The 25,844-nt window shown below is 39.9% G+C and overlaps 3 protein-coding genes across 8 annotated transcripts in view; 2 read left to right on the forward strand and 1 right to left on the reverse strand.

Annotated features, from left to right (window-relative positions):
• The window catches only part of LOC102223098 (inactive phospholipase D5-like), a 57,419-nt gene extending 54,166 nt beyond the window's left edge, over window positions 1-3,253 (forward strand). For all 3 annotated transcript variants that reach the window (XM_023326926.1, XM_023326927.1, XM_023326928.1), the window contains exon 10: window positions 320-3,253. In XM_023326926.1, the coding sequence (XP_023182694.1) occupies window positions 320-867 (548 nt within the window). In that variant the 3' untranslated portion in view covers window positions 868-3,253. The remainder of the gene's footprint in view (window positions 1-319) is intronic.
• Window positions 3,254-4,763: 1,510 nt separating this feature from the next.
• cfap36 (cilia and flagella associated protein 36) lies at window positions 4,764-16,680 on the forward strand. Of its 4 annotated transcripts, none has more exons than XM_014472043.2 (10): window positions 4,764-5,116; window positions 5,342-5,406; window positions 5,523-5,624; window positions 9,800-9,914; window positions 10,004-10,091; window positions 12,101-12,267; window positions 13,053-13,234; window positions 13,469-13,633; window positions 14,214-14,315; window positions 14,695-16,680. In XM_014472043.2, exons 1-10 carry the CDS (start codon window positions 5,011-5,013, stop codon window positions 14,776-14,778), a joined length of 1,176 nt encoding a protein of 391 aa, XP_014327529.1. In that variant the 5' UTR covers window positions 4,764-5,010; the 3' UTR covers window positions 14,779-16,680. The 4 variants fall into 4 exon arrangements, with proteins under 4 accessions (XP_014327529.1, XP_023183649.1, XP_023183650.1 ...); XM_023327881.1 differs by having other exon boundaries at window positions 14,214-14,294; XM_023327882.1 differs by lacking the exon at window positions 14,695-16,680 and adding an exon at window positions 14,389-14,673 and having other exon boundaries at window positions 14,214-14,294.
• An 858-nt stretch (window positions 16,681-17,538) lies between these two features.
• ppp4r3b (protein phosphatase 4 regulatory subunit 3B) lies at window positions 17,539-24,828 on the reverse strand. Its single transcript, XM_005807847.2, has 16 exons — window positions 24,390-24,828; window positions 23,835-23,890; window positions 23,596-23,694; window positions 22,643-23,266; window positions 21,699-21,776; window positions 21,472-21,588; window positions 20,859-20,975; window positions 20,573-20,704; window positions 20,212-20,314; window positions 20,070-20,111; window positions 19,778-19,936; window positions 19,507-19,676; window positions 19,282-19,421; window positions 18,405-18,550; window positions 18,177-18,313; window positions 17,539-18,047 (listed from the first exon to the last, which is right to left on the reverse strand). Exons 1-16 carry the CDS (start codon window positions 24,529-24,531, stop codon window positions 17,946-17,948), a joined length of 2,364 nt encoding a protein of 787 aa, XP_005807904.1. The 5' UTR covers window positions 24,532-24,828; the 3' UTR covers window positions 17,539-17,945.
• Between the last annotated feature and the right edge of the window lie 1,016 nt (window positions 24,829-25,844).

The following is a 25,844-nucleotide window of genomic DNA, read 5'->3' on the forward strand; positions in this document are numbered from 1 at the left end:
TCTGAGTAAGGATTGTGGGTAAGTACTAGCCCTTGAGCAGTCAATCAGCCTACTGACTGTGGATCTCCAAACAGACCATCACTCTTCTTGGCTTTTGGTTCAGTCAAATGAAACTGAGGCGTTACGTATAATCCTGTTCAGTGCACTGGAGGACATGTGGAGTTTGATTTCCAATTAAAATGCATGCTAACGAAGTCTGCTCCAATGAGACAACAGTCCATAAAAGCTCTGAATAAATCATCATTACATATCACTGTATCAATATTTGCATCTTAGTGCAAAATCATCCTTCTTCTTTCTCTGGTTTGTTTTCTGACAGGCAATCTTGACTGGGTGGGGAAAGAGTTCACCTATAACGCAGGAGCAGGCCTTGTGATCAGTCATCCAGCAAATGTGACAGAGAGGAACTCCACAGTGGTGGAGCAGCTACAGGCTGTTTTCAAGCGGGACTGGTTTTCACGTTACGCCAACACAATACAGACTAATAAAATTCCAGTTTGCAGCAAGCAACAGATCAACAAGTCGGTGCTTTTTAAACCCAGCCACAGAAACTATGAACCCTTGCCAGGCCAACATGATGCCAGACCTGCACCACTGAGAAACCATCCAAAAGCTGATCGACCCACACCGGACAAAATAGCACACCGTGAAGACGGGCTGAAAAAAATCAGCTCGCAAAGCTTGGCCAACGAACAGGGGCCAGTTATGAACAACCACCAAGAGAGGGCTGGAATCAAAATCAAAATGAGTGACCTTGATGACGAGCGTGCACAAGTAAAAGAATGGAAGTTTAACATTTCAGAGGATCCACCCAGCCGGTGGGCTGAAAGCAGCGGCTTCAGAGAGATCTCCAATGGATCTCTGTGACGTGTAAAGGGCAATTCTGTTACTGAACTTTTGTAGCATTTTAAAATTGTCATTTCTGAGTAAAAGATTTAAGCATAGTCTGGTTGGCAAATATTCACACAAATATTCATCCCACGATCTCCTTCGTGACATCGTGGGATGTCACAAAGGTCATGGGTTGGATTCAAAAGAGACAAAAACACAAACATACCTGCTACATATTTAACTAATTTTCAGTGAAAGGATGTAAGTGAAGTTAAACCGATTGCCTGAATATGCACTATAAGATGTTTTTGGCAGTCATACCTTAACGCCCTGCATGTCTATGCAGAGACAGGAAGCGGTGCAGAATGTGCAGCTATAACACCTATATCTATTTGGTAGCTCTCCAAAACGGATCAGCTTTATAATAATTGCCTTTTTTGTAAATAGTTTTGTTAATATCCAGTAACACTTTTAGAGAGAACACATTTCTAACTAAAAAAAAACAAAAAAAAAAACATTGTTCCGTTTATGGGGAAAAGACACTAATGTGGCTCTGCCCAGACAATGCTTTTAGTCCTCTTAATGGAAATAACTCCTGGAACTGATTTTGAATACTGACCCAAAGCAGAGGAACTGGAGAGCTAAAGGCTCTTTACAAATCGATATCCATCATGGTTTAGTTGGTTGCAAGCTACTGGAAACCACGTAAGATTGTATGCATCAAAGTGAATTATTTTACTGACACCGAAACAGATTTAAATGATATAAGCATTTGCACAATTTTCTTGTTGCATTTCTACTACTGAAACACTTTCACTACTTCCCCCCCACAGGGAGATGCAGTTTGGTATTTCTCAATGTGGAGGATGGGCTTTTACTTTGAAGGGCTGCCAGCAAACAAAAGTTACTGTTCTTTTATTCCTATATCCCAACCAAGCAGGAGGAACAGTGCATTTATATTGACTCTTTCCAAACACAGCACTGTAACCAGGGTGCACACAGGGGGGAAAAAAAGAGAGGGGGGACACTTGGATCTCTGCTGTACACTAAATCAATGCAATGAATTTTTAACCAAGCTGACAGCTGAAGTAGCTGCTGTGGACCCTCAAGGACATGTTGGACTGTAATGTCATCCCTGAACCTTACCTGTCTTCCCTTTAACGTAGTCAGAGCTATGCTGTAGTTTGGTAGGAAAGAAATACCACTTAGCACTTGACTGAAAGCTTGTAGCAAATTTCATTTTTGCATTTTGAATGTTAGCGTGTAGCCTGTGTTTACACAAACCTCTAGCCACGTTTTTTGTGGTTAAGAACTACATCTAAGGGTTCTTTTTTTTTCTTACTCTAAAAGCCATTAATCAAACAAACAGGAAGGCATTATCAGCTGAAACTACAGTTAGATGTTTGGGCATCTTGTCTATATGGCTAAAATGAATACATCTGTAATAAATGTCTGTCTTTTAGCACCATGGAAAATACCAGTAAAAATGTAATTAAGCACAAACGCAAAGAAGTTTGGTGTACAAAGAAATAGCGGTCCACACACAGGTATTTACAATGCCTTACAAAAGTAATCACACATGTGGAAATGTCCAAGGGGTGTCAATACTTTTGCAAGATGCTGTATAAAGCATATATCTGGGTCAACTGCACGTCACTCTTTGTTGCAGAGACTTTTATTTGTTTACCTTGTGTTTCTTTTGCCTAAGCATTTTTGGACCAAACCGTTTCTAATCAAACAATTAATCAGTATCTCAATCAGTCATGCAATAACGTAACTTTTGAAGAAGAAAAATCAAGGGAATGTTTTGTAACCTCCATCTTACACTGACAGAGAAAACATCTAATGCCAAATCTCTGACCTCAGTGGAAGATCGAACAATCATGTGCCAAAAAAAATAAATAAATAAAACACCGCTTGACATGAATATCTTCTGCCACCTGGTGGACGATATGAAAAAAATGTAACTTTCTATATGTAGGACAAAATATTTGTCAGATATAGGTGTTTCATAATGTTTCACATGATTCACAATTGCTGCTATATAAGTCACTAAAACTCCTTTAATAAACAGCACTAACAGGTTTTCAGTTCATTACAGGGCTAATGCATGTCACTACTCATACAAACTGTAATGTCCGATTTCAGCAGAGGTTTGGTCTGAAAGTGTTCTGACACCTGTCGTTTCATGTTATTAGATTTTAGCAGATGTAAATAAAAAATGTCACTTTGCACCAACGATATGCTTAATTCTAACATGTGTATGTACTTTCCATTTTGTTTAATGCACTCTGTAACCACACTGTCACATTGGACGTATATCTGGAATGCCATTGATAACATTGCAATTATCAGCTGATTGTGATATGTCTTGGTAAAAAGAAAAAAAAATGCTGCTAATATACTCTGCCTATGTCTTTGTGTGAAATAATACCTGCCTGTATGTTTCCCTCTTCGCAGGGACTATATGCATGATACTGGAGTTTGTTTTTACTTGGAAAAAGTGACATCGAACATGTCACTTGTCAAGGTTTGAAACCAGAAACGACTTTGCAAAAGCATTCATGACAAATTAAAGAAGGCTTGTTTCTGTACTACTTGCTAGGGACTATTTTGACTGATAAGATCTGAGGAATTTTGTTTTTGTGAAACTTTTTGGATTTAAACTATCTTGATGATGTCAGGTGGTACAAAGGTGTTTGTGGAGCCACAAATTTCAGAATGAAGAAATGACTTTCATTTTAAAGCTAAAGATTCTCAAAGTTGCCTACATTTATTCTGTTGTACTGGCATGACATTCTGCATGCACTGCCTTTATGAACTTTGCACAGTAAGCTATGAGCCTTCATAGAAATTAAGTTAAAAGGGAACTCTTATATACCTTTAAAGATATGAATAGAATGTATATTTATGAAATATTATTGTAATGCACACTACTGCTTACCGGATTGCTTAGTTTTTACTCTTAATAAAAAAATAAATATCCTATTATTGTTTGCGACTTTTATGTTTCTCAGCATTTATTTGTCTACAGGCACATCAGTTCTGAAAATTATTGCATCAGGGTTCATTCCTACAAAAGCTGATAAATATATTTTGAGTTTTCAACATGTGCATCTGTCCGACAGATTATATTGTCAGAAAACATACAAGGTCCCAGTTTTTTCTAGTAAGCCCTCCATCTTTTTCAAAAAACTAAGACAAACCATGCCCAACACTAACATATACGCATTGGTGAAAAGTAGCCAATCTATATTGTACAAAGAAAATCTTTAAGCAGAACAAACAAACAAAAACATCCTCCGTAAAATCAATTTGTCAAGCTGTATGATTTATTTCACAATAATCAGTTTTAGGCAGGTGAATGTTGGCAAACATTAAAGCAGACATGTCTTAATTTACATGATTATTGTGCCTAAGCACATTTTAAATATAAAAGTATATATGTTTACAAAATAAATGCTCAAACTTTGCAAAAAAAAAAAGTGGTTTCAAATTACAGCAAGAAAATAAATTTTAAAAAGTCAGTTAGGAATTTCTTCATACTAACAGACTATTCTTCATAGAATAGTCATGGTATACATTTTAAATGAAATATTGTAGCTTTTAATGATACAAACAACATAAGACACGTTTCCTCACACAATGAATGCTCGGAAACAACAAATTGAACGTTGCAAACTTTTTGCATAGTCTAAGTTGGAGGAGCAAAGGCATTTATCTGACCTCTAATATTGTTTGAGTCCCCGAAATTAGGCACGTTACACTACGCGCGACGGCTATCAGGTCAGAGGTCACATACCCGTCCTGTCACCTTTTCTGAAAATAGACGTCGAAGCGTGTGACTGCCGTATTTCAGACCAAGGACGTAACAGCGCCATCTGGTGTCCTAAAATCTAACGGTCATAGAGCAGCGTACTGACGTAGTAGTTACCACAGCAACCCAGTTGGCGTCACCACTCTACTTTCAAATTCATGACTTCGCGTTTCTTCTCGAGGTTTCAGGCCGAAAACTCGCACCTCCTCGACGGAGACATGACGACATGTCCCTGAGGAAGAGCTCCCTCTACGTCTCTGTCCGTTTGTCGGGGTTGCGTATGTCCGAGTTGCCGCGGAGCTGGACCTGAGGGGTCGGAGTCATCACCGCGTCCGTACGTTTGTTCCCCAGCGTCGGCCAACATGGCTGAGGAGGACAGCGAGTGGATTATAGAGAGCATCGTCGGCTACCTGGGAAGTCCCGAATGGGTTATCCCAGTCACGGACTTTATGGAGCACAAATGTACAGGTGAAACTTAGCTCCCATATTTCACTTCACTCATATGTGGAGTCAAATGCTTTGTGAACTGCGAGGCGGCTAAGCTAACGCTAACTTGTTATTGTGGCTGCGTCGCCAGTTGTGTTTGTGGTTTCTGCACATCTAAGATCTGATATGCATGCGTGTAGCTAAACTGAATAGCAAAGTGTTCCTCTCAGCCCCAGAGAAGTCGTGTGATTTCTAATTTTGTTCCAGTTTTTGATGACGAGGATGAGAACAAGCTCTCGTACACAGAAATCCATCAGCAGTATAAGAAACTTGTGAGTATAAACGTCACCAGTTTCATTACTCCGCGCGTTAAACGTAAATTATGAAGTGTCGGAAACTGCTTCCTCGTCGAACAGGACGAGTAAAAGCTGTCTTCGTTTCACTGTAGGTGGAGAAACTGCTGGAGAATTATATGCAGGAGGTTGGCATCAACGAGCAGCAGTTCCTGGATGCATGCACCTCTCCCTTTGCCAAGTCTCAATCTTTGCAGGTATTTTGAGCTTCCTCTGCACACCACTGGATCCCTGCCAGCTGACCTGAATGCAAAGGCTGACTGCAAAGTCAAGAATGGGATTTGCTTATGTAACCCATCTCTCCTCCTCATCCTCCTCCTTCAAGGAAATGTAGTTTTTTTTTCTGTCAAATAAGCAAAATCTGAAACTTAAGTTTGTGACGTAATCTGCAATCCAGATTTTGCAAATGTATGTTAAAAGTACTCTACATTTCGAAAAGTTGAATACTAGATCAGATTTGTAAATATATATATTTACATATATATATATATATATATATATATATATATATATATATATATATATATATATAGTGTAGTCAGGATACTTCGTAACAAAATATACAAAATTATAGAAGGAATCATTTATCTGATTTTTTTTTTTTTTTAATTGAACATTTGCGTAAAGTGTTGAAAACAAAACTGTTTCCTATTTTAGGTCAGGCAGAATTACCAAAATAATGTATTTTTCTAAATGCCAGAATAAAAAGAAAGAGAATTTTATAATCAGCTTTCTTCAGAGTCAAGCGTTTACATGCAACCTTGATATTTGGCAGAATTGCCCTTTTAGCTGCATGACATGGGTTAAATGTTTTTGGGATATTTCCAGAATCTTCTTAAAATAGTTTGCTGGAATTTTGGTCCATTCAAATCTTCTATGGGCATGAGAGCAGAGCTTTGTTATGGCCTCTCCAAAACATTGACTTTGTTGTCATCAAGCTACTTTGTAACTAATTTAGTGGTATGCTTATGCCGTTTCTGCTCAATGTTTAACTTTCTAGGTGATGTCTTCATATGCTGGGTTAATATTTCTACATAGTTTTCTTTTCTCATGATTTCATGTGATCTGTGAAGTGCACCGGTTCCTCCTGCAGCGACACATCCACACAAAATGATGGTGCAGTCCCTGTGGTTTGCACTTGGGATAGTGTTCTCAAGTTTGCAAGCTTTCCCACTTTTTCCTCCAAATACGATTCTTTGATTTTTAGTTTCATTAGACCACACATGTCTCCAAAAGTGTATCTTCCTCACATGTTGAACTTGTTTCATTGAAGATGATGACACTCTTAGACGCTTCAGCCAGCGTTTTCACCGTACATTTATAGAATAAAAGAGCCATGATATTTATGCTTGCAAATAATAGTTTCCATGCATCCATCCATCCATTTTCTAACACCCTTGTCCCTTAAAGGGATTAGGAGGGGTGCTGGTGTCTATCTCCAGCTAATGTTCCAGGCGAGAGGCGGGGTACACCCTGGACAGGTCACCAGTCTGTCGCAGGGCGACACAGAGGCAGATGGGACACACAACCATGCACACACACACTGACACCTGGGGAGAATTTAGAGAAACCAATTAACCTGACAGTCATGTTTTTGGACTGTGGGAGGAAGCCGGAGTTACCGGAGAGAACCCACGCATGCAAACTTCGTGCAGAAAGACCCCGGGCCGGGAATAGAACCCAGAACCTGCTTGCTGCAAGGCAATAGTGCTACCAACTGCACCACTGTACAGCCCAATAATAGTTTCAAACAGACAAAATTGGCATCTTCAGACATGTAGAAATTGCACCCAGGGATGAACCAGTTTGTTTAAACCTCTAAAGGTGAATTGTGGAAATTATCTATTTGTGCCGTAAGTCCATTCATACTGGTTTTAATAAAGGCACTTCTAACGGCAACATGAAGTTGCTTCCAAATATTTGGCCTGCATTGCAGTTGCCTCCAAATGTTTAGCTTATAGTGCAGTTGGCAGATAACTATAAACCCTACATTCAACAAAACACCCTGTGTAAATTTCACTTAAGCTGCATTTTTCCTTTTTTATAAGATAACATTAACATCTAATCACTAATTAGAAGACCCACACAAAAAGAAGTTAAAAAAGGTTTTTGTTTTGGGGGGTTTTTTGTCCTGGATTTGAGTCAGTCGGCTGTGGGTATTTAAATCTAAGCAGCTGCTCATACAGTCTGTTTCACTGTCATTGTAATGGGTGAATAACGGTGAGTCTTTCCGGTTGTTGGAGGTTTCTCTAATCTAGTTTTCTATGAAGTTGTGCAGAACGCTGTTAGTGGCTAATATCTGTAATCGTGTGTGTAGCAGCAGAGAAATCTTTAAAACATGCTGGACAGTGGGCCCCAGATTCTGGGGTTCAGGAAAAACGGCATTAGAATTTGATTGGTACTAATCAAGGAGTGTGACATGGCTGTGCTAGATCAGCAGTGATTAAGTTTGGGATTTATTTGCTGTCCCCAGGTAATTCAAATCTCATTAATTACCTTAAAGGTAAACGGTTACTGCCTGCAAATACAGTCACTTTTGCTAAAAAAGCAAAGATTTATTAGTGGTAGAAGCTGGGGTTTATGTAGGCAGAATTGTATTTATGATATTTGTCAAAAAAGATTTTTTGTACTTTTAGTTAGAATTACAAGTTGATGACAAGTCAGCATCCCTGGCAAATAAAGCATAGTCAAAGACTGAGATAAAGTCACTGAACACAGCACTTAGAAACATATTTAATTGCTATGTCTGCAGTTTAATATTTAGTGGATGTACTGTGACTTTAATGCAGTTAATAAATGTGAAAATTCATTTTTAATTTGGATGCAATTCTGCTGCTGCTGAATCTTCCTCTATTGTTGTCACATATACCATGCATTGCAAGGTATATACTGTAAATGAAGAGACTTATTAGTCAGAAGATCCAATTGCACTGAATGACATTGCCAAACTGCTGCCTAGATGTAGGATTGGCTCCTAGTAGAACAGGAAGCCAATGTAAGATTAGCTGTAAGCATCGCAGTGTTTGAAAACATAGCCGAGTATACGTGGGGATTACTTACGTTACAGTAAGTGTATCCCTTTCTGATACCTTGTTCATAACGGCTGTAGTCAGTTAAATTCTTTAACAGAGTTTGTTTTGCAATACCATCCTAATCAAGATTTTTTTTGTTCTTGTCTTGGACACCACTTAGAACAGAAATGAATCTTCTAGATATTGATTTGGGTTTGCTTAGTTTGTTTTCCAAGTTTTTTGGATACCCCTATATAATTTTTGGTGCGACATTATTGAGAAAAGCATGACTCCAAATAAGATGATGGACTATTAGGATTGTTGTGAATAAAAGAAAGAAAAAAAAAAGCCAAAAAACTCCTAGATTTTGAGATTCATTTCAAAAGTTTTCAAGAAATACATTGGATATACGCTAATGTAGAAAAGCCACAATTTGTCATAATTAGCTGTTTAAATGTACAATATTAAAAACTATGATGTTCTCTAACATTGTATAGTTCATTACATTTGGACTATTAAAGTTGTCAGAAAAAAGCTCAGATGCTAAGTCAGACATTTGGAACAAAAAATGCCAACAGTCTTCTAAGATAGAGGACTGCTGTTATGTTGGAGGTGTGCACATCTGGAAATACCCAGTGGTGAATCCCGGCTCTTTTCCTGTATCAGAACCATCTCTCATGTGCGGACATGTTGTAGCTTCTCCCTCACTGTCTCGTGTGTGTGTTCTGGATCCCGTTTGCAGCATTCATGGAGAGTCTGCGTCTTGGAGATGTTCTGATACAGCAGAAGATCTTAGATGTACCACTTAGATTTTGGGGAAAATATCCATATGTACAGTACAGACCAAAAGTTTGGACACACTTTCTCATTGAGAAGGTGTGTCCAAACTTTTGGTCTGTATTGAGTACAGACCATAGATTTACCACTTAGATAAACTAGGATGTTTTGCGTTTTAAGATTGCTTAGCGTGCTTCATGTTGTCAAACAGATTCTATTTAGGTGACCTCATGATTCAAAAGGTCTGACAGTAATCAAGTTTAACCACTCACTAGTGATATTAGACCAAAATGTTTTGGTTGATGAAAGTTAGTTCTTGATTTAACAGGGTCAGAAATGTTGTTGCCCTTTGAAACCTCTAAGTGCCACACACTTGGATGTACTGTTTCACTGTAATGCAGCACCAGATTTTTGTTGCTGTAAGAACAGAAAGACTTGGCGACGAGCAAAAACTAAGGTAGAATAAAAAATATTCTACCTTTTACAAATTTTACCTCGTCAGCAACCTTCCCGTGTGTTTTTTTTTATTTTTTGTATAAGTTTATATTTCTGTTTTGTTTTTTTGGTTTTGTTTGTTTGTTCAGGACATGTTCCAGCCAGTTCTGGCTACAGATGACTTCCAGGTGTTTCGCTCGCTGATGGTTCAGAAGAACATGGAGCTGCAGCTCCAAGCCCTCAGAGTCATTAAAGAAAAAAACGGTACACGGAAGGAAAACACAGACCCAGTTTTGCCGCATATCCAAGCACGCATTTTCAGTGTGAATTCTGCAAATAAAATCTGTGTGTAGGGGCCCTACCAGAGTGTCTGACCGATGGGGTTGACGTGATGACCGAATTGGAGCAGCAAGAGATGAAAATCCTGGAGGAAGTCCTCAAGTACGTCCCCTCTGTTTATTTTCGTTCACTTGTTACTTTCTGTTTCAAAAACACTGATATGCAGATAGGTTTCTCTTTTCCCACGCCCATTCCCATTTGATCAATTATTTAGGGCCAACAATGAGGCTACATGGTTGATGTAGCCCATGAAACCGTTTTGCTGACCAGTCAGTGTCTTCTGAAGGTCACTTCCTTCATCCATTCAGTTCCCGTAGTAATAAAAGGAAGACAACAGCTCCCTTCTGAGAGGGTTTTAAATTAAGCAATTAATATAACATGTATTCTTTTAAACTGTGGCACAACGGTGGAGGTGCAGCTTCTCACACTATTGTTTACTATGCATTTCTTGTCTGTATGCGCCGACCGGGCATCTTGAAGCTCCTATATCCCAGCTCTCTAATAGGATTTTGCCAGTGACAGCCAGGCCAAATAAAACACACCGAATCCAATAGGAATGCAGCTAAGCTCATTAGCTTTCAGCTAATTTAGGGTATCAGGATTGAAAGTTAGAACGCGATGAGAAAATTTACATCCCCTTTGTCTTGCTCGGCTACATCGGCTACCTTCATCCTGGCTCCCTTCCTTTTTAGGTCGTCACAAAAAGATCTGGCCGTTCTAGGAACATTTCAGTCTGGAAAACGTGTCTAGTATCGAGTTTTAAGAGTAACAGAGGAATCACAGGAAATGTCAGGCTTTTCGAAATTCTCGAAAGGGGTTTGACTGATGAAACACTTTAACTGAACAGTTTGTCCAACACTGAATTTAGGTGACACAGAGTCTCAACACATCCAGGTTAGGATGTCCTCCGTCTGGCCCAGCAGGTTACAAACACCTAACAGGATTTCTGACAGGGAGCCGTCCCGGTAACTCCGTCTCACTCTTTCCTCTTTGCAAATGTGTCGCAGAAGCACCGATTGCAGTGTGTGTGCCACGGGTTAAATGAATTAGCTTGAAGTAGCACAAATATTTCAAGAGCAAAAGAGTGTAGAAGAAATCCGTCGACAAGGTGCAAGTGCATCTCGAGAAATGTAAATGATATATCAGTAAAAGTTACTGTTTTTCCATCGGAAAATCTGGATTGCACTTTTTGCCTTCCCGCATGTCAGCAGGACCATCTTGTTTGACGAGTGTATTTTAAAGCTTCTGTTTATTAGGACATCGAATTCAGGTCAACTCTACAAATGAAACTTAGGGCCAGGCTAACCCTCTGTTTTTATTACAAGAATGAAGTCAAAATATTACGAGAATAAAGTAGTCGTTTTAAGAGAGCTTCAACAAAAAATTATAATGATGGATGTCACGTGTCTTATGAAGTTATACATTGACATCAGTTTTACGGAAAGGAAATACTTAATCTTTTAACACACCTGCAGTAGCAAAACTTTGAGACAATTGTGCAAAAGGCTGAATTTATTTTGTAGAAAGAATCACACGGACTGAGCTGCTCACGCCAGATCTTGGTAAGTCCATGGAAGCTTCTTCCTCATTTAAACGACTTTTGAGACGTTCTTGTGGTAAATCTGACTCTTTATTCTAATATTATGACTATATTCTCATAAATCAACAAAAAATCCTGCAACCTGGCCCCAAATACTCTCCTGTGCAACTCACAGAAGGGATAATGAAGAGCACTTTTTAAAAATATTTTCTGTCATTTGCAATTAGATTTTGTAGAAAAGAATGCGAGAGAGAAACTCGACTCAAATTGGATCTAGTATGAAAACATCAGATTTAGTTTTGAAGCCATATCGCCCAACCCCAGTCCAAGACGTTTAATCCTTGCCTCTGCTACAGTAGCGCGTTTGTGATCTGCAGAAGAGGGAATAACACATCTAACAACTACTGAAGATCCTCCAATTGACTCCAAAATGCACTGAATTATCCTGGAGTTGTTACATCAACTATTTCACAAGGGTCAAGGAAAAGCTTCTGAACAGACACTGTTGTAAGAGTCGACTGTGCCTCTGTTCCAGTATTAGACCCGTTTCCTCCTGCTACTGTGTTTTTAGGAAGTCAAAAGAGGAGTACGATGAAGAGATGTCCAGGAGGCTGCTATCAGAGAAGAAGACTGGCTCCACTTCCAGCAGGTCCTCAAATAAACCAAACACAGAAGATGATGAGGCTCGAGAGGCCACGTTGACGTCCAAACAGAGCAACTCTTCCAAACGCACGCCAGGTAAAGCAGAGACTTCCAAAACAGCATTAACATTGGAAAAGGTTGTGGTAAAAACATGAGCAACTCGACATCACTAACCAGAGCCATCGCTGTTTTTCGGTAGGAATTGTGCTTCTGTGTCACATTTTGAACGCGAGTTGCAATAATATGAGCAACAAGCTGTCCGTAAAGAAATGCAATGGCTCTAAGGCGCTCCGTTCTGTCTTTGATAAGTCCAAGAGTTATAGATTTTAAGACATAACCGATTGAAGTCATTCCAAGTCCTAGAAAAGCAGCGGCTGTAGTCCACAAACCAGACATCCGAAGCCAGTTTCTGCGTTGTGTCGTTTCATTATTTGTGCGGCCTACAGATAATGACTCGACTGCTATTCAAACAACACGGTTCACTCAACTGTACAGAATTTTACAAAAAAGAGAATATTTTAAGATCTACTGTAGAAATTTGTGTAGAAAACTTGGATTGTCTTATGTTCCAAGTTTTTCCTGGTTGACAATAGGGAATGCTGATGAAAATGGATGTTTAAACAAAGCAAGGACTCTAAAAACACCAAAATCCCAGGACCTTGATCTAACAGAACTCCTTTGGGTTGACATGGAACATTCATTCTGTGAGTAAAACAAACAAGAAAAACTGAGAAATGTTTGCATATCTGTTGACAAGTGAAAAGTTAGGGTGGAGTTTCTCCAGTGAGAGACAATAAAGCAGATTCTTCTTCCATTGTACGTTAGAAGGTGTGCCGAAAGATAACGCAGCTCCCGTTGGTTGTTGTAAATCCTTTGTGCAGACTCTGGCAGTAGCAGCATCCAGTGCAGAGTGCTGCCAGCCCTGCGAAGTCCTACAAAATCCAGCAAGTCTTCCAACGCCAGCAGCCATCAAACCGTGGAGCAGAGCGACAGCAGGGAGGCTGCGGCCGAGGCCTATCTGGAGGAGGCACACCGGGAGGCGGGTTTCTCCAAGCCATACACCGTGAGTCTGAGCCTGGTGTAAGGCTTGCGCTGCCTGAGGATTTCTCTCTTCATTAGACATTTAGCACACATCAAAAACATTTCCGAAACCACCTCAAGTGGATTTCCGCAGGCTGTATAGCCTGTGGGGGCAGCGGTAAACTCCCCTACCAAAACATGACATGAATTCCACTGTTTTAATTTTTGTTTGTGCTATTGTGCTAATTCCAGATTTCTGGCCTTAAACTGTATGTAGGAGCTGTTACCGTCAGAGCAGGAGCAGCTCCAGCAAAGGGCAGCGTATCTGCGTCAGCAGCGAGACAAGCTGCACGCCCTGAAGAAAGAACAGCAGAAAATCAGACAGACGGCCGCCCTGGAGGAGCCACCAGCCAGCCCTACACCAGCACCAACCGCCAACTCGGCAAGTGCAGCCTTCTGTCTTTCCAAATGAATCACTTAAATATTAGGTTTGTTAGAATTTGCTAAATTATTTCTGTTTGCTAAAAGCCAGAACACCTAGCAAGAACATTTTTTAAGAGATTGTTTTGTGACTTTCTTTGCATATTGGGTGTAAGCTTAATTTGAGCAGGAAGATCATTTAGCTTGACATGATTTATTTGGATTGTTTCAATTGAATGAATATTTATAATCCCCGATGGCTCTATGACGTTCTGATTTGTATATATTTGCATTACACAAAGTCATTACGATTGGGGGACATTTGGTTTTGGGTGTGTGTGAGCTAGACATGTCAAAACAAAATGTTCTTATGTTTTAGTTTGAAAAATTACCTTGAAAATGCTTGAAAAGTGTTTGAATTTTACTGTGGGAAAGGTGTGCGCACCTGCACCGTGTTTTCTTTTATCTTTTAAGTTCTCAGCTCACAATTGATTTTCAGTTGTTTTACTCCTTTCTTTTTACTCCTGACATTTCTTCTTATTTCGCTTTTATTCTTTAATTCCTTCTTGCTGTGTGTGATCTCCTCCGCTCTGGCCTGTCAGGAGGCAGAGGGAGAGCCCCAGATGAACGGGGCCAGCTCCCCTCCTCCGTTACAACACTCGACTAACTCCACCAAACAGAAGGTGATCCATCAGCTCCCTGATGTGAGCACACACGGTGCCTTACAAATGTTTTCACACCTCCGAACTTTGCTTTTTTTTCTTTCTTTTTTTCCAGCAAATACACTGGGGGAAGGGAACTTTGCGATGTGACAAAATATGTGGAAAAGTTTGAGGTGTGAAGACTGTTTGAAAGCACTGTAAACTTAGTGTTTACCACTAGTGTTACCGTGTTTGTGTTTCCTCCCACACAGACGAAACTTTAGGTATTGAAACCTAATCTCTTTGAAAGAGATTATTCTAGTTAATTCAAAGATGCACATGCTAGCTTAGGTGCTAGCGCGCGTTCATTCTGTTAACCTTCGGGCCGAAGCTGCAGCTCAGCATCACTGACCTTTCTGCCTGTTCTGACCTCTTCACACAGGAGATATCTGCTGAGGAAAAGAAGAAGCTCCAGAAGAGAAAACATCTGGCTGACAAGCTGAAGGAGGAAGTCATCAAGAAATAATAACCGTGGATGCGTACGCAATAAGTTTTCCAGTCTCATCTCTGTTCTTGAACACACAGCACGCTAATTAACTTTATACAAGACCTGATTTGTTTTTTCAAAGGAAAGTAGAAAATTGACTATTCTTTTTGCTGAAGTGATGCATCTGACTTTTTCACCAACTAAACTTTATTATTATTAAGCTAACTAAACAGCCAATCGCCTGCAGCAGTATGCTGCTGAATGGCATACTTAGCTTTTGTCCAAAATCACTCCCTAGTACAAAGTGTCATTTTGTCAGTATGTTTGGATCCAGTTTCCAGAAACCTATGATGATTTCTCCCAAATTCACAACATGCATTGGGATATTAGTGCACGATATGTAAATGTCTCCAGAGCTGCAACAATTGACTCATAATCAGTTGTTTTCCCACGAAAATGCTGCTGAAATCACAGTTGAATATTCCTCAGATTTGAGGTAAAAAATATATTTATTTATATATTACTGCGACTGATAAAATACGTAAGATAGTGGCTTAAAGATATTACTCAAATTATTTTCTAAAGTTAAGAGTTGTAGCTCAAAAATGTCATTTTTTAGCTGAGTGGGCACCATCATGGGGGTGCAAATGTGCAAAAAAGGAGATGATAGCGCCACAAGTAAGGTACAGATGGCCAAATGAAGTCACTGAGGTAAAACTATATACATAAATATTTCAGTACTTCAAAAATTGAACCTCCTATAGCACAATTACAGTGATGCATGTAAATTTTTTCTCATTTTGACTATCACGGCTTATTAAAACCCACTCATTTCATTATGTTCATTTTTTTAAATGTACTTTCTGTGGTTCACCTGAATTAGCTCAAAACTCCTGTTTGGTAGCAGTGATAGGGAGTTGAGGCGCAAACTTGAAAATGGAGAACAAAGTTTGTGTTAGTTACGTAAAATGGAAACAACCATGCGATGGTTTATCAACGCTGATGGTGCTCGCTTGCGCATGTTCAGCTTTTCACACCGTTTCCATTAGCAAAGGGAAGCCTCCTCCATTCACACGGTTGATCCTTATATTAGTCAAGAGTTCATGAGATTAACACTAATCACATATTCCTAAAGGGGCCAAGAAGGTGATGTGGTTGCTTCACACGAGTGCAGTATTTATTCTCAAAGCAATCAGCAGTTTTCACTTTAAGCATGTATGATGCACCAGTTTGTGTTTGTATGTATACGTTATACATGCTTGTTTTAATAAATCACATTTTGTAGAAACAACTTGAACTCCAAGCTATAGAAATAACAGTAAAGGTCAAAGGTGGCCCGGTCGTACGTTGCCTCTTAAGCTGTTGTAAGCTCGTAGAAAGGCGTCACCTGTTAATCACAAATTAGCATCTATTTACAACCGGATGCACTGATCATATTGTCAACGAGTGATTCCAAGTCCAGGATGGAGATTAAAGAATGAAATCATATTAAAAAAAAAAAACTTCACAAATTCAATGTCAGGATCACATTTAATTTCAAAACTTATCAAATAAATTCATACAAATGTTAAGAATGGATAGTGGTACTAAATGCACTTGGTACAAATTGACTCAGCAGAATCAGTCTTTATTGGGTGACGTTGACAGAAAGGAGCAAAGCCAGCTCCCCGCTCAGGTCCAGACGTTTCACTTGCTTTGACCCCACCGCTTTCATTCTCCCAACAGTTTTGAATCCCTTCATCTGACGTTGTGCATTTCGACCGTGTAAAACACATGACGTTAAAAAGCTACGCTGCCTCAACCGCAGGAGGGGCGTGAAGGGGGTCAAATCAGGTCTTAATCAGAACTAAAGAAATGGCTCACCCGTTCCTACATCTCATCATTGCAGCACGTTTCCTTCAACTCATTTAACTGCATGAAAAGAAAAAAAAAAAAAAAAAACATACGTGGAGAAAAGCTGCTCTTAGTCGCCAGGAAACCAACTCTGCACCTGAGATCTGTCTGAAAGTCGAATTTCTCGCCCTCGTTTAAGGTCGGACTCGGTTAAAACCAAAACCAGAGCAGAACCATCCGGTTGCAGATCGCCGAACTCGAAAGTGACAAGAAAAACTCCAGACATCCTCGAAACGTTGGCCACAAACGTGACTTTGCCACAGTTTTAATGCGGAATCCTTAAAACTGACATGTTGAACTTTTTCCAGAGTTTACACCGAATCAAATGAAATCACCTGAAAAAGGGTGAACAGTGATCCCCCATCTTTTTTTGGGTTAAAAGAAAAATCAGGTGGCCGTCTTCCTCCCCTTTCAAAACCACGCCGAGGAAGGGGAGTGAAATGGTTAGAAAGGGCAAAGAAACTTGTGTACAGTACTTTAACAAACTCGTGAAATGCAAGACTCCTGGCCAACACAATCCCGCAAAATATTGTGTTAAAGTTCTGTGTGCCTCGCCCCCAAAACGGATGCCATGGCTTTTTTTAACGTTCGAGTCCTGCTCTACTGGAGCTAAGCGTTCGCCCCCCCCCCCCCCCCCCCCCCCCCCCCCCGCCCCCTTCATTTAATGTTTCTACGCTGCCTGAATCCCTCTAAATCTGACCGGGTGGCTCACAATCAGCTCCAGTCAGTCAAATCTGAGGGCTAGTCCCGCTAGCCTGGGCGGCTGGCTGAACAGTTTGTACGCTGGCTGGTCGGGTTTTTGGCTTCTTCTTGCCTCACTGGTTCGGTTTGGAGATGGATATAGAGGCTTTCTGGCTGTTGCAGCAACAGAAATACAAAGGGAACAAAAAAAAAAAACGTTGCCTGAACTGGTGTTGCCATGTCATGTTTTGACAGTTGAATGGTGAAGGAAAGGGAAAAAAAACGTGGTAAAAAAAGAAATGGAAGAGATTTGGATTTCCCAAACAGAGTTATGTGTTTAATAATAAAAGGGGGAAGTTAAAAAAAAAAAAGAAAGAAAAAGACAGCCTATAGAAATAGACTGCAATATGTCTTTCCAGAGAAGCTCTCCACCTCCTTCCAAAGAGGGACAAGGAGCAGAGTTCAGGACTGAGGAAAGGCAGGAGGCTCGTCTGGCTCAGTGCGATGCCTCTGAGGGACCACAGGGTGGCGCCAGAAGGCCAAGGACCAATGAGACGGCCAGGGAAAAGAGGGAATGGGAAGGACTCCACATCCGTCCACCATGGCCGTACCAGAGAGAGCTATTATAAGCCTTAAGAGCTCAGACGGGGTCGCTTTCTCTGAGACTGCTCCTCCTCGTCTTCCTCCTCTTCATCCTCATCGTCAGGGTAGTCCACCAACCCGACAAGAGCAGTCTAAAAGAAAAACAGAGAGAAAACACTGACAAAGTGCCTGCATGCTTTAAATAAATTAAGAAAAAGGCATTTACATTTTTTTATTTTTTTTTTTGATGAAAGTAATCCACGCTTATGACGTTTGGTTACCTTAACAACAGGAGTGGCAGGAAGAGCAACTGTTTTGACAGACGCAGACGAGCTGTTGCTTGACGTGACGGCTGGCGAGGCAGGTGGGATGGCGGCAGACTTGCCATTGTTGGCACCGTTTGCTCCGTTGGCTGCTCCTGCAGTGACAGACGACGACCACGTCGTGATTCGGGAGCTCAACACAAAGTTTTCGGGGTGTCGAAAACACCCGAAGGTTGAGCAGATTACCTTTTTTGGCTTCCATGAACTTTTCGTAGCTGTCGGAGAAATCCTCGTCCATCCTCCTCTCCACCGCCTCACCGTCGTCGTCGTCGTCATCGTCATTGAACCACAACTCTTCGTCCTCGTCCATAGACCGCGCGTCTCTACGATACCTGCGGATGATAACAGGTTTCATGTAGAAAATCGCAAGGAAACCCAAGTCATTATTGAGAATGGAAAATATTAATTGTTGCCAACAATCTGAAGGGATATGATAGGGCTTTTAAAACTGGGATTCTATGAATAACCACATATATGGTGTCTTTAAAAAAAAATCTTTAAAAGTCTTGCGGCCACCTGTAACTAGCAGCTAATATACCCTTGCTAGCTAGCGACTGTTTTTGCTTCCATCATGGGAACAAAGCCTGGTTGCTGCGCTTGATTGTTATGCACCAAGCTCCCCCAAACATTCCTTATATTTATAGCTTTTTAGCTTTAAATTTTATTCAGGGTGAAATTAAGATCTTAAAAAGTCTTAAATTTGACTTGCTGAAACCTACAGATATCCTGAAGCAGCTAATATCTTACATGCAGTAATTAAATGTCTTAGCATCTTTATTTGATATAAGTCCAGATATTTGTGACCTGGAAACTGAGGCTTAGAGCCAGTCAAAGAGCTGCCAAGACCATCCAAAAACACTTACTTATGTAAGCTTAAATAGACTGATATGTTGAATGTAGAAGTCTCTTTTGCTCTTGGACACACTTTTGGATTTCACCAAAAGTCATCTACTGGAGGTAAGACATTTATTGTTTGTACCTTTTATCAGAAACTCATCACATAAATCCTAAACCCTCCCTTAAAGAAAACGACTAAATCAGTAACTTTACAGTCTTCACTGACCTGTTGAGTTTCTGACTCTGCCGGTCTTTTTCCTGCTCATATCGGCCTTTCAGGCCCTTGAAAGTCTGAACGTACTCGATGGATTCAAGTGCTTTGTAGAAATTATCTACGATGTGAGCTATGAGAGATTTGACGTCCTCCTGTGGAGAGGAGAAAAAATGTGAAACTTTCTGAGAAGTCAAGGGACAAATTTTTAATCTGGGTAGGAATTTAACTTTTACGTACCACTTTGATGAACTCGAAGAGCTCGATGATGGCCGAGTTGAGAAGGTTGTATCGGGTGCCGTTGTCCAGCAGGGCATTGATGACGGGTTCAAATAGGTTCCCTTTGATAATGTAGCGGTTATAGTACTCGTCTTTTAGTCCAATGATTCTCCGCATGAAACGCAGCGCACCTTCGCCAAAGAAAAACCATCATGTTTTAAGTGAAGCCCTATAACTAGAACTGTAAGATTTTTGGGAAGAGCAACATAAAGGTTTGTAGGTTAGGACTTACAAAGAGCAAGGAAGGTGTGTTTTGAGTTCATGAGCACCAGCACTCTCCTGAGCAGGTCTTTGTTCATAATGTAGGTCTTGATATGGTAGGTGTGATGCTCCACACAGAAGGTGAGCAGCTCCAGGATCAGTGCGAGCAGCTGAGCCGTTTGGAAGTTGTCTGCAAAAAACAAAAACGGCTCTAATCAGAACATTTCAAACATGCAACAAGAAGACTTTTTTTGTGCAAATTAATTTTCAACAGGATCCCATAACTGACTATTGGTTGTTCAATGAAATTAAACTGGACCCACCTGGACAAACTGGGTTAATCTTTGCAGATCCTTCTGGATGATCTGGAAGGCGAAGGCAATCAAGATATATATATAATAAATTAAAAAATACTTCTGTAATGTAACATTGTGATTATGCTTTGCATTGAGGGGCCAGGTTTACCTTTTGAGTTTTTGTCATGTGCAGTGTTGGCCAGAAGAGGAGCAGTCAGGACATGCATGCAGTACTTGTAAAAGAAACTCAGGAATTCTGTCTTCTCTGTTTTCTGAAAGAAGTTAGTGAAAGTGGAATCGGTGTTAGAACAACTAGCAGTTCATCCATTGAGGATTAAATGCAATCATTCTATGCCCTCCTATTTATGTTTGAGGTTGTAATGTGACGAAATGTGAACATGTTAAAGCAATGGGAAGGGTTTTGCAAGGCTCTTTACAAGGTTAACTTTGAACAGTCTCAAACAGCTCTTTGAAGTCTGGGCGTCGTTTCTCTTTTGATAACTGGCAGATATGTGACTGGCTTTACTTACATTGGTGGAAGCCAGCATGTTTTCAGGGTCGATTAGAGTCCTGAGCAGACCCATAAGCTGGACGGCCCCTCCCAACTCTGGATCAGAGTCACAAATCATCTGCTTGATCACAACATTTATCAGGAGAACGTCCTAAAATAGAAGCGCAAAACCCAAACAGACACGGGAGAAGATGCATTCATTAAAAAAGATGAATATATTAAAACAAGTTCAGCAAGTTTGATTGTATGTTAATAATAATCTATGCTGAGTGAATGTTACATCCCCTCAGGTCATTTCTGCTCACATCTTCTGTTTGCTGTGGTTCCTGCATGACAAACTCCCTGACCATCGACGGGCTGAACTCCACCAGGTACGAGAATATGTCAATAGCTGCTGCTCGCACCTGCAAGTCATCCATTCCCTACAGAAAAGCAAACATATTGGAAAAGAATATTGTAGAATAAAACCAAGACAACGCAAAATTCACATCAATTCAAATGAATATTTTCCATTGGGTATTGATTATGTCACATCTTTTATCTTCTTTTTGAAGAAATACAAACTGCAGACTTTACAGTTCAGTATAAACACCGTACATTATAATTCGTGGTAAACTCAAATGTGTGAGATTTGCACATATTTGTTTTTTTTTTTATTAGAACATCACCTGAAAGTTAATTTATATCAATAATTCAACTTAAGAAGTAAAATAAATTCTCCCTAAACTGAAATATCTCAAGCATTTATTTCTTTTATTGTTGATTGTAGCCCGAACAAAAAAAAGGCTGATAGAAAATTGTTGCTTAAAATGCTTTAAATATGATTAGTTCCAGTGTAATGAATCAAGAGTGTTCGTTTTTGTACAGATTTGCTTAAATAAATATTTCAATTACATTCACAGAAATGCAACAACATACCATGACTATTTCAAGAGCGGGTAAAATCCCTAGATTTGCCAGAGTTTTATAGAAGGCATCTCTGTTTTGCGGCTGCAATGTTTGCGAAAAAGCACAGAATTCCTTGACAAAGTTCACCTAAAGAGTGGAAGAAGAAAAAAAAAAAAAAACAGATTTTAAAATTTCCAAACAGAATGGACTTTAAAACATGGCTTCAAACCGCTTTTGAGTCTTAATAAGTGACTTACCAATTCTCTTCTTTTACTTTCTTCTGTGGCTTCATCTGTAAGCTGTGCAAAGACCTCAGTGAGGAACTTCTCATCCTCCTGCGACAACAGCGAGACATACGTTAGAAACAAAGACACCTACCAAAGTAAGAAGACTTAGAGATAAACTCAAGCAATGGTGAAAGAAGAGAACCCAATCCTGACATTTATTGGAGCTTACCATGATGGTTATCTCTAGAAATGTTTCCATTCACCTGTGCAAGAACAGTTGGAAAGAACTAACAGAAAATTTATACTCCCATCATTCCTTTAACGTTAATTTGCTTCTGCGCATTACTTTGGCACGGCAAGTACATTTGGTCGTTTCTCAGACGTTGAGATTTTGTTTCAACACAAAGACCAGAAATCTCAGATGAACATGTTTTAATTTTAAGCCAGACGACGTGACAGGCAGAAACGTAAACATTTTCTCAAAACAGAGAAAATCTGAACAGATAAGGTCAGAAAAACAGAGAATACACAAACATTTGAAGAATTTTAAGAAAACAAAATTATAATAAAAAAAGTTGCGTAGTACAAATTAGTTGAGAACCAGGAAGCTTTAAAATGCATCTCAACCCATTCATTCTGTATGCTTCCCCACTAACTTTGATTTCTTGCTACAGAGCAAATTTTGACATACAAAACTTCATTTGCAAAATAATAAATAATTATTACAGGCATATAACTTCATGTTCATTAATAATTTTAAATGCCATCATAAAATTTGCTTCTAGCTTTTTTTTTTTTATTTGACAAAAGGGAAGAAAGAGCATCATAAACGAGACAACACTGAAGAACATTCAATCTAAAAATTACACTGGATCATCGAAATTAAATGTACAAATAGAAAATCTCATCTTTCTCAAAAGGCATCCACTCGTCACTTTTCCTCATACTGTAAGTAAACCTGCATTTGTCCTTACCTGCAACATACTGACAATTTCCACTTTGTTGAAGAAGATGAAGGAGGTGAGGGTGGACAGGAAGTTCTCTTCAAACACTGACGGCGTGGGCAGGATTATGTCCTGGATGTACTGAACTCTGTAGGTCTGGTGGATTTTCTGCCGCAACTCCGAGTCTGTGATGGGAATCACCTCCTTAAACTTCGCCGTCTTGGTCAGAAACTCCCGATGCCGCTTCGGCTGCACCAGCGCCGGATCGTACTCCAGACAACCCACCACGTCCATGATGCAGTCGTCCGAGAACATCACCTCGAACAGGGCCGCTTTGTTGAGGAACAAGACGCCACGCACGATCTCGTAGAGGTGGTGCAGGCCTTCCCGGTTGTCCAGGTCCTCGCACACTCTGAAGAGGCCCAGGAGTTTCTTGATGTAGCCCTCGCTCATCAGCGCCAGGGCGAGTTTCTCCCTCCGGATGGGCGAGGACAAGACGGACGTGACCAGGTCGGCGATTTCTTCGAGCCGGCCTAACTCGCAGGGCGGCAGCTCGACCAGGTGGGTCGTCTCTGGGATCTCTTCGAAGTGGTCTTCTTCGGACTCGTCGATAGGGTCCTGGGTGATATCCAGAGCAGGGTCCTTGCCTTGAACCTGGGCGACAAATGTTTGACAAATCATTAAATGAATGCATTACTGAGTACAACGGTTTGTAATTATCTCTAATCATATGTAATTATGGCCATCGCAGTAGCAACACCGAAAAAGAGGTTCTGATCATTTATACAACTTTTACGACAGTTTGAGATGTAAAAATTGTTTATAATAAGTTACCTCAAAATGTTTAATTAAGAAGATAAATAGGTATGCAACCGTAAGTACAACATATTTTGTTTATAGGACAAGGATGTGACCATCGATTGTAAATGAGCCAAGTTGTGAATTGACCTGAAGCTCAAAACATCTGTTTTGTTAGATAATACCTGACAAATCTTCTCCCAGATCTCATCACAGCCGGCCTTTTCCTGGAAACTTAAGGCAAGGTCATAATTATCTGCTTCTGACCAGACAATCAGTGTGTCCTGGAAGCAAGATAAAGAAACACGCAGTTTTACTCAAAGAGCCACATTTGATTCACATAAATTAGTAGCTTTCGTAACAGATAAAGGCACACAACTTGATTGAGCTCAAAGAGAGAGTCAGCTCAGTGTAAACTGTTTACCTGTTGTTTCTGATATGCGGTATTCGGACTTATCTTCGACTCCAACAATAATGAACCTAAAAGAGTGAGAAAGGTGGTTTATTAAAGCGACGGTGACGTGTTAAAAGGAAGATAGGCAACTTTATTGTAAATTATATGCCTAAGCAATTAGGGCATTTAAATAAGATTTGAGAAAAAAATCCAAAAGGCAACATTCGCAGAAACCTGGTCATAAAATTAAGTAAGATTTGTTTGTATAATCTCTCCTCGAACAAATGTGGCTAGCCTATTATGATAACTTTGTACGTGTGCAGTGAGACTTCGAGGGCCCCCCCGTGTTACTATAAAGGTGTCTGTTACCCAAATAAATAATGGAAACCGAATAATCCTTGAACACTATTTCAGATTAAAACAACATAAACCCTTTTAATTGCTAAAGGCAGTTGGAGTTATAGGCCATAGCCTCATAAAAACAAGTAATCATTAATTGAAAGCCCCGAGTCCGAACAAGCAGTAGATAGCATGCTAAAGCTAGGTAACGTAACGTAAACGCGGCTATGCTAACGAGGAACTCACCGTCAGATTCGGCTCGAACTAATAACGAAATTCCCTTCAGTCGTTCCACAAATGTGGACGAAACGTGTCCGGTGCCCCGGTCATCCCATTGTCGGTCTTCGTTCAGGGTGTACACTTTCACCCGCCGCCGAGTGTCCGACATGGTTAACCGAGTCTGAGCTAACAGGCTATCAGCTCGCCCTGTCTAGTGTTTTCCTCGACCTGTTAACTTTTTTCCCACCTGCATGTTATAAAACATGCACGTCTAATGAAAGTTTACGGCAGCAGTTATATAATTATTTTTTTTGCCTAGTTCATAAACATATTACGTCTACCACATAAAGGGTTTTAGTAGAAGGCCTGCTAATAAAACAGTAAAATTCAAAGAAAGCACAACAACTCTAACGGCCTCCTCGCTAACGTCCACAGACCGCCATCTTGTAATCCGATCTTCGTAGATGTCAATCAAACTGCCGTCGGATGGGCGGAGCTTTGCTTCCCTACAAGGGCTGCGTGAGGTCGCCACCTGCAGGGAAAGAAAAGAATCGCAGCAACATCCACCCACAGAAGTTCATATATTCATATAATTTCAACATTGTGTGACACAATTTGTGTCCATAAGACACATGTTGCAAAAAGTTCCTGTATATTTTAGGGTACTGAACAATTTCCATATCCAAAACCCACACTTTTCCTGATCGTGAAAAGGCTTATTTTGAAAACTACGTTATTAACAGATTAATACGTTTCAGCACGTGGCCTTTATTAGTCATGTGCCAGAAACCTTTGGATCAACAAACAAAAAAACAAAGGTTAATATTAAAGTTTCCTTGAATAAATAAATAAATGGTAAACATTTGTGAGATATTCCAGTTGCAAATAAAAAAAATGCATAAACAGACTGTAATATTTATGCACAGACTAATGACAAAGCGATAGATACAATTTCATTCCCTTTCCTAATCAAATCTGGAAAATTTTCACAATCAAATTCCATACTTTTCCACCTTTTCAGGCAGCACATGAGCCTTGATGTTTCTTATTTTTGTATTGAAGGATTTTGCATTACAACTTGTGGATTTTTTTTGTATTGCAAATTACCACTAGTGTTTCACCTGAAAGTGAAGCCTTTTCTTATGTTTCCTTGTTATTCTCGGTGGGTTTAAGCTATTTTTTATTATGTTAAACTCTTATTAAATATGTAACCTACAAAGTGCAGAATGACAGAAGTGATACTTTCAGGGGGGTTTTGTGCGTCTTTCTCTGGCACTCACTTTTTGTGCTCTATGCTAATTTCAGTTTATTTTATTGTAATGTAACAAACTTTTATTACAATGTATTTCTTAGCACCATTTTCTGTATTAACACAATTTGTGTTTGAATATTTGTCTCACTTTTTGTGAAGCTACTATTTTATTAAACGCAATAAAATACTAATAAAAATAAACAAGAAATCACAACAAATATACTATAAAA

The sequence above is a fragment of the Xiphophorus maculatus genome, chromosome 22 (genome assembly GCF_002775205.1).
Source record: "Xiphophorus maculatus strain JP 163 A chromosome 22, X_maculatus-5.0-male, whole genome shotgun sequence".
NCBI lineage: Eukaryota > Metazoa > Chordata > Actinopteri > Cyprinodontiformes > Poeciliidae > Xiphophorus > Xiphophorus maculatus.

Bases quoted from the DNA above. Each gene is read 5' to 3' on its own strand.
- ppp4r3b (XM_005807847.2), bottom strand. From the start codon at position 24,531: ATGTCGGACACTCGGCGGCGGGTGAAAGTGTACACCCTGAACGAAGAC. The intron at 21,589-21,698 runs GTAAGTCACTTA...TCCACTCTTTAG, and splicing joins AAAGTAAAAGAAGAGAATTG to GTGAACTTTGTCAAGGAATT. The intron at 18,048-18,176 runs GTAACCAAACGT...TTTTTCTTTTAG, and splicing joins CTGCCACTCCTGTTGTTAAG to ACTGCTCTTGTCGGGTTGGT.
- cfap36 (XM_014472043.2), top strand. From the start codon at position 5,011: ATGGCTGAGGAGGACAGCGAGTGGATTATAGAGAGCATCGTCGGCTAC. The intron at 5,117-5,341 runs GTGAAACTTAGC...ATTTTGTTCCAG, and splicing joins TATGGAGCACAAATGTACAG to TTTTTGATGACGAGGATGAG. The intron at 10,092-12,100 runs GTACGTCCCCTC...CTGTGTTTTTAG, and splicing joins ATCCTGGAGGAAGTCCTCAA to GAAGTCAAAAGAGGAGTACG.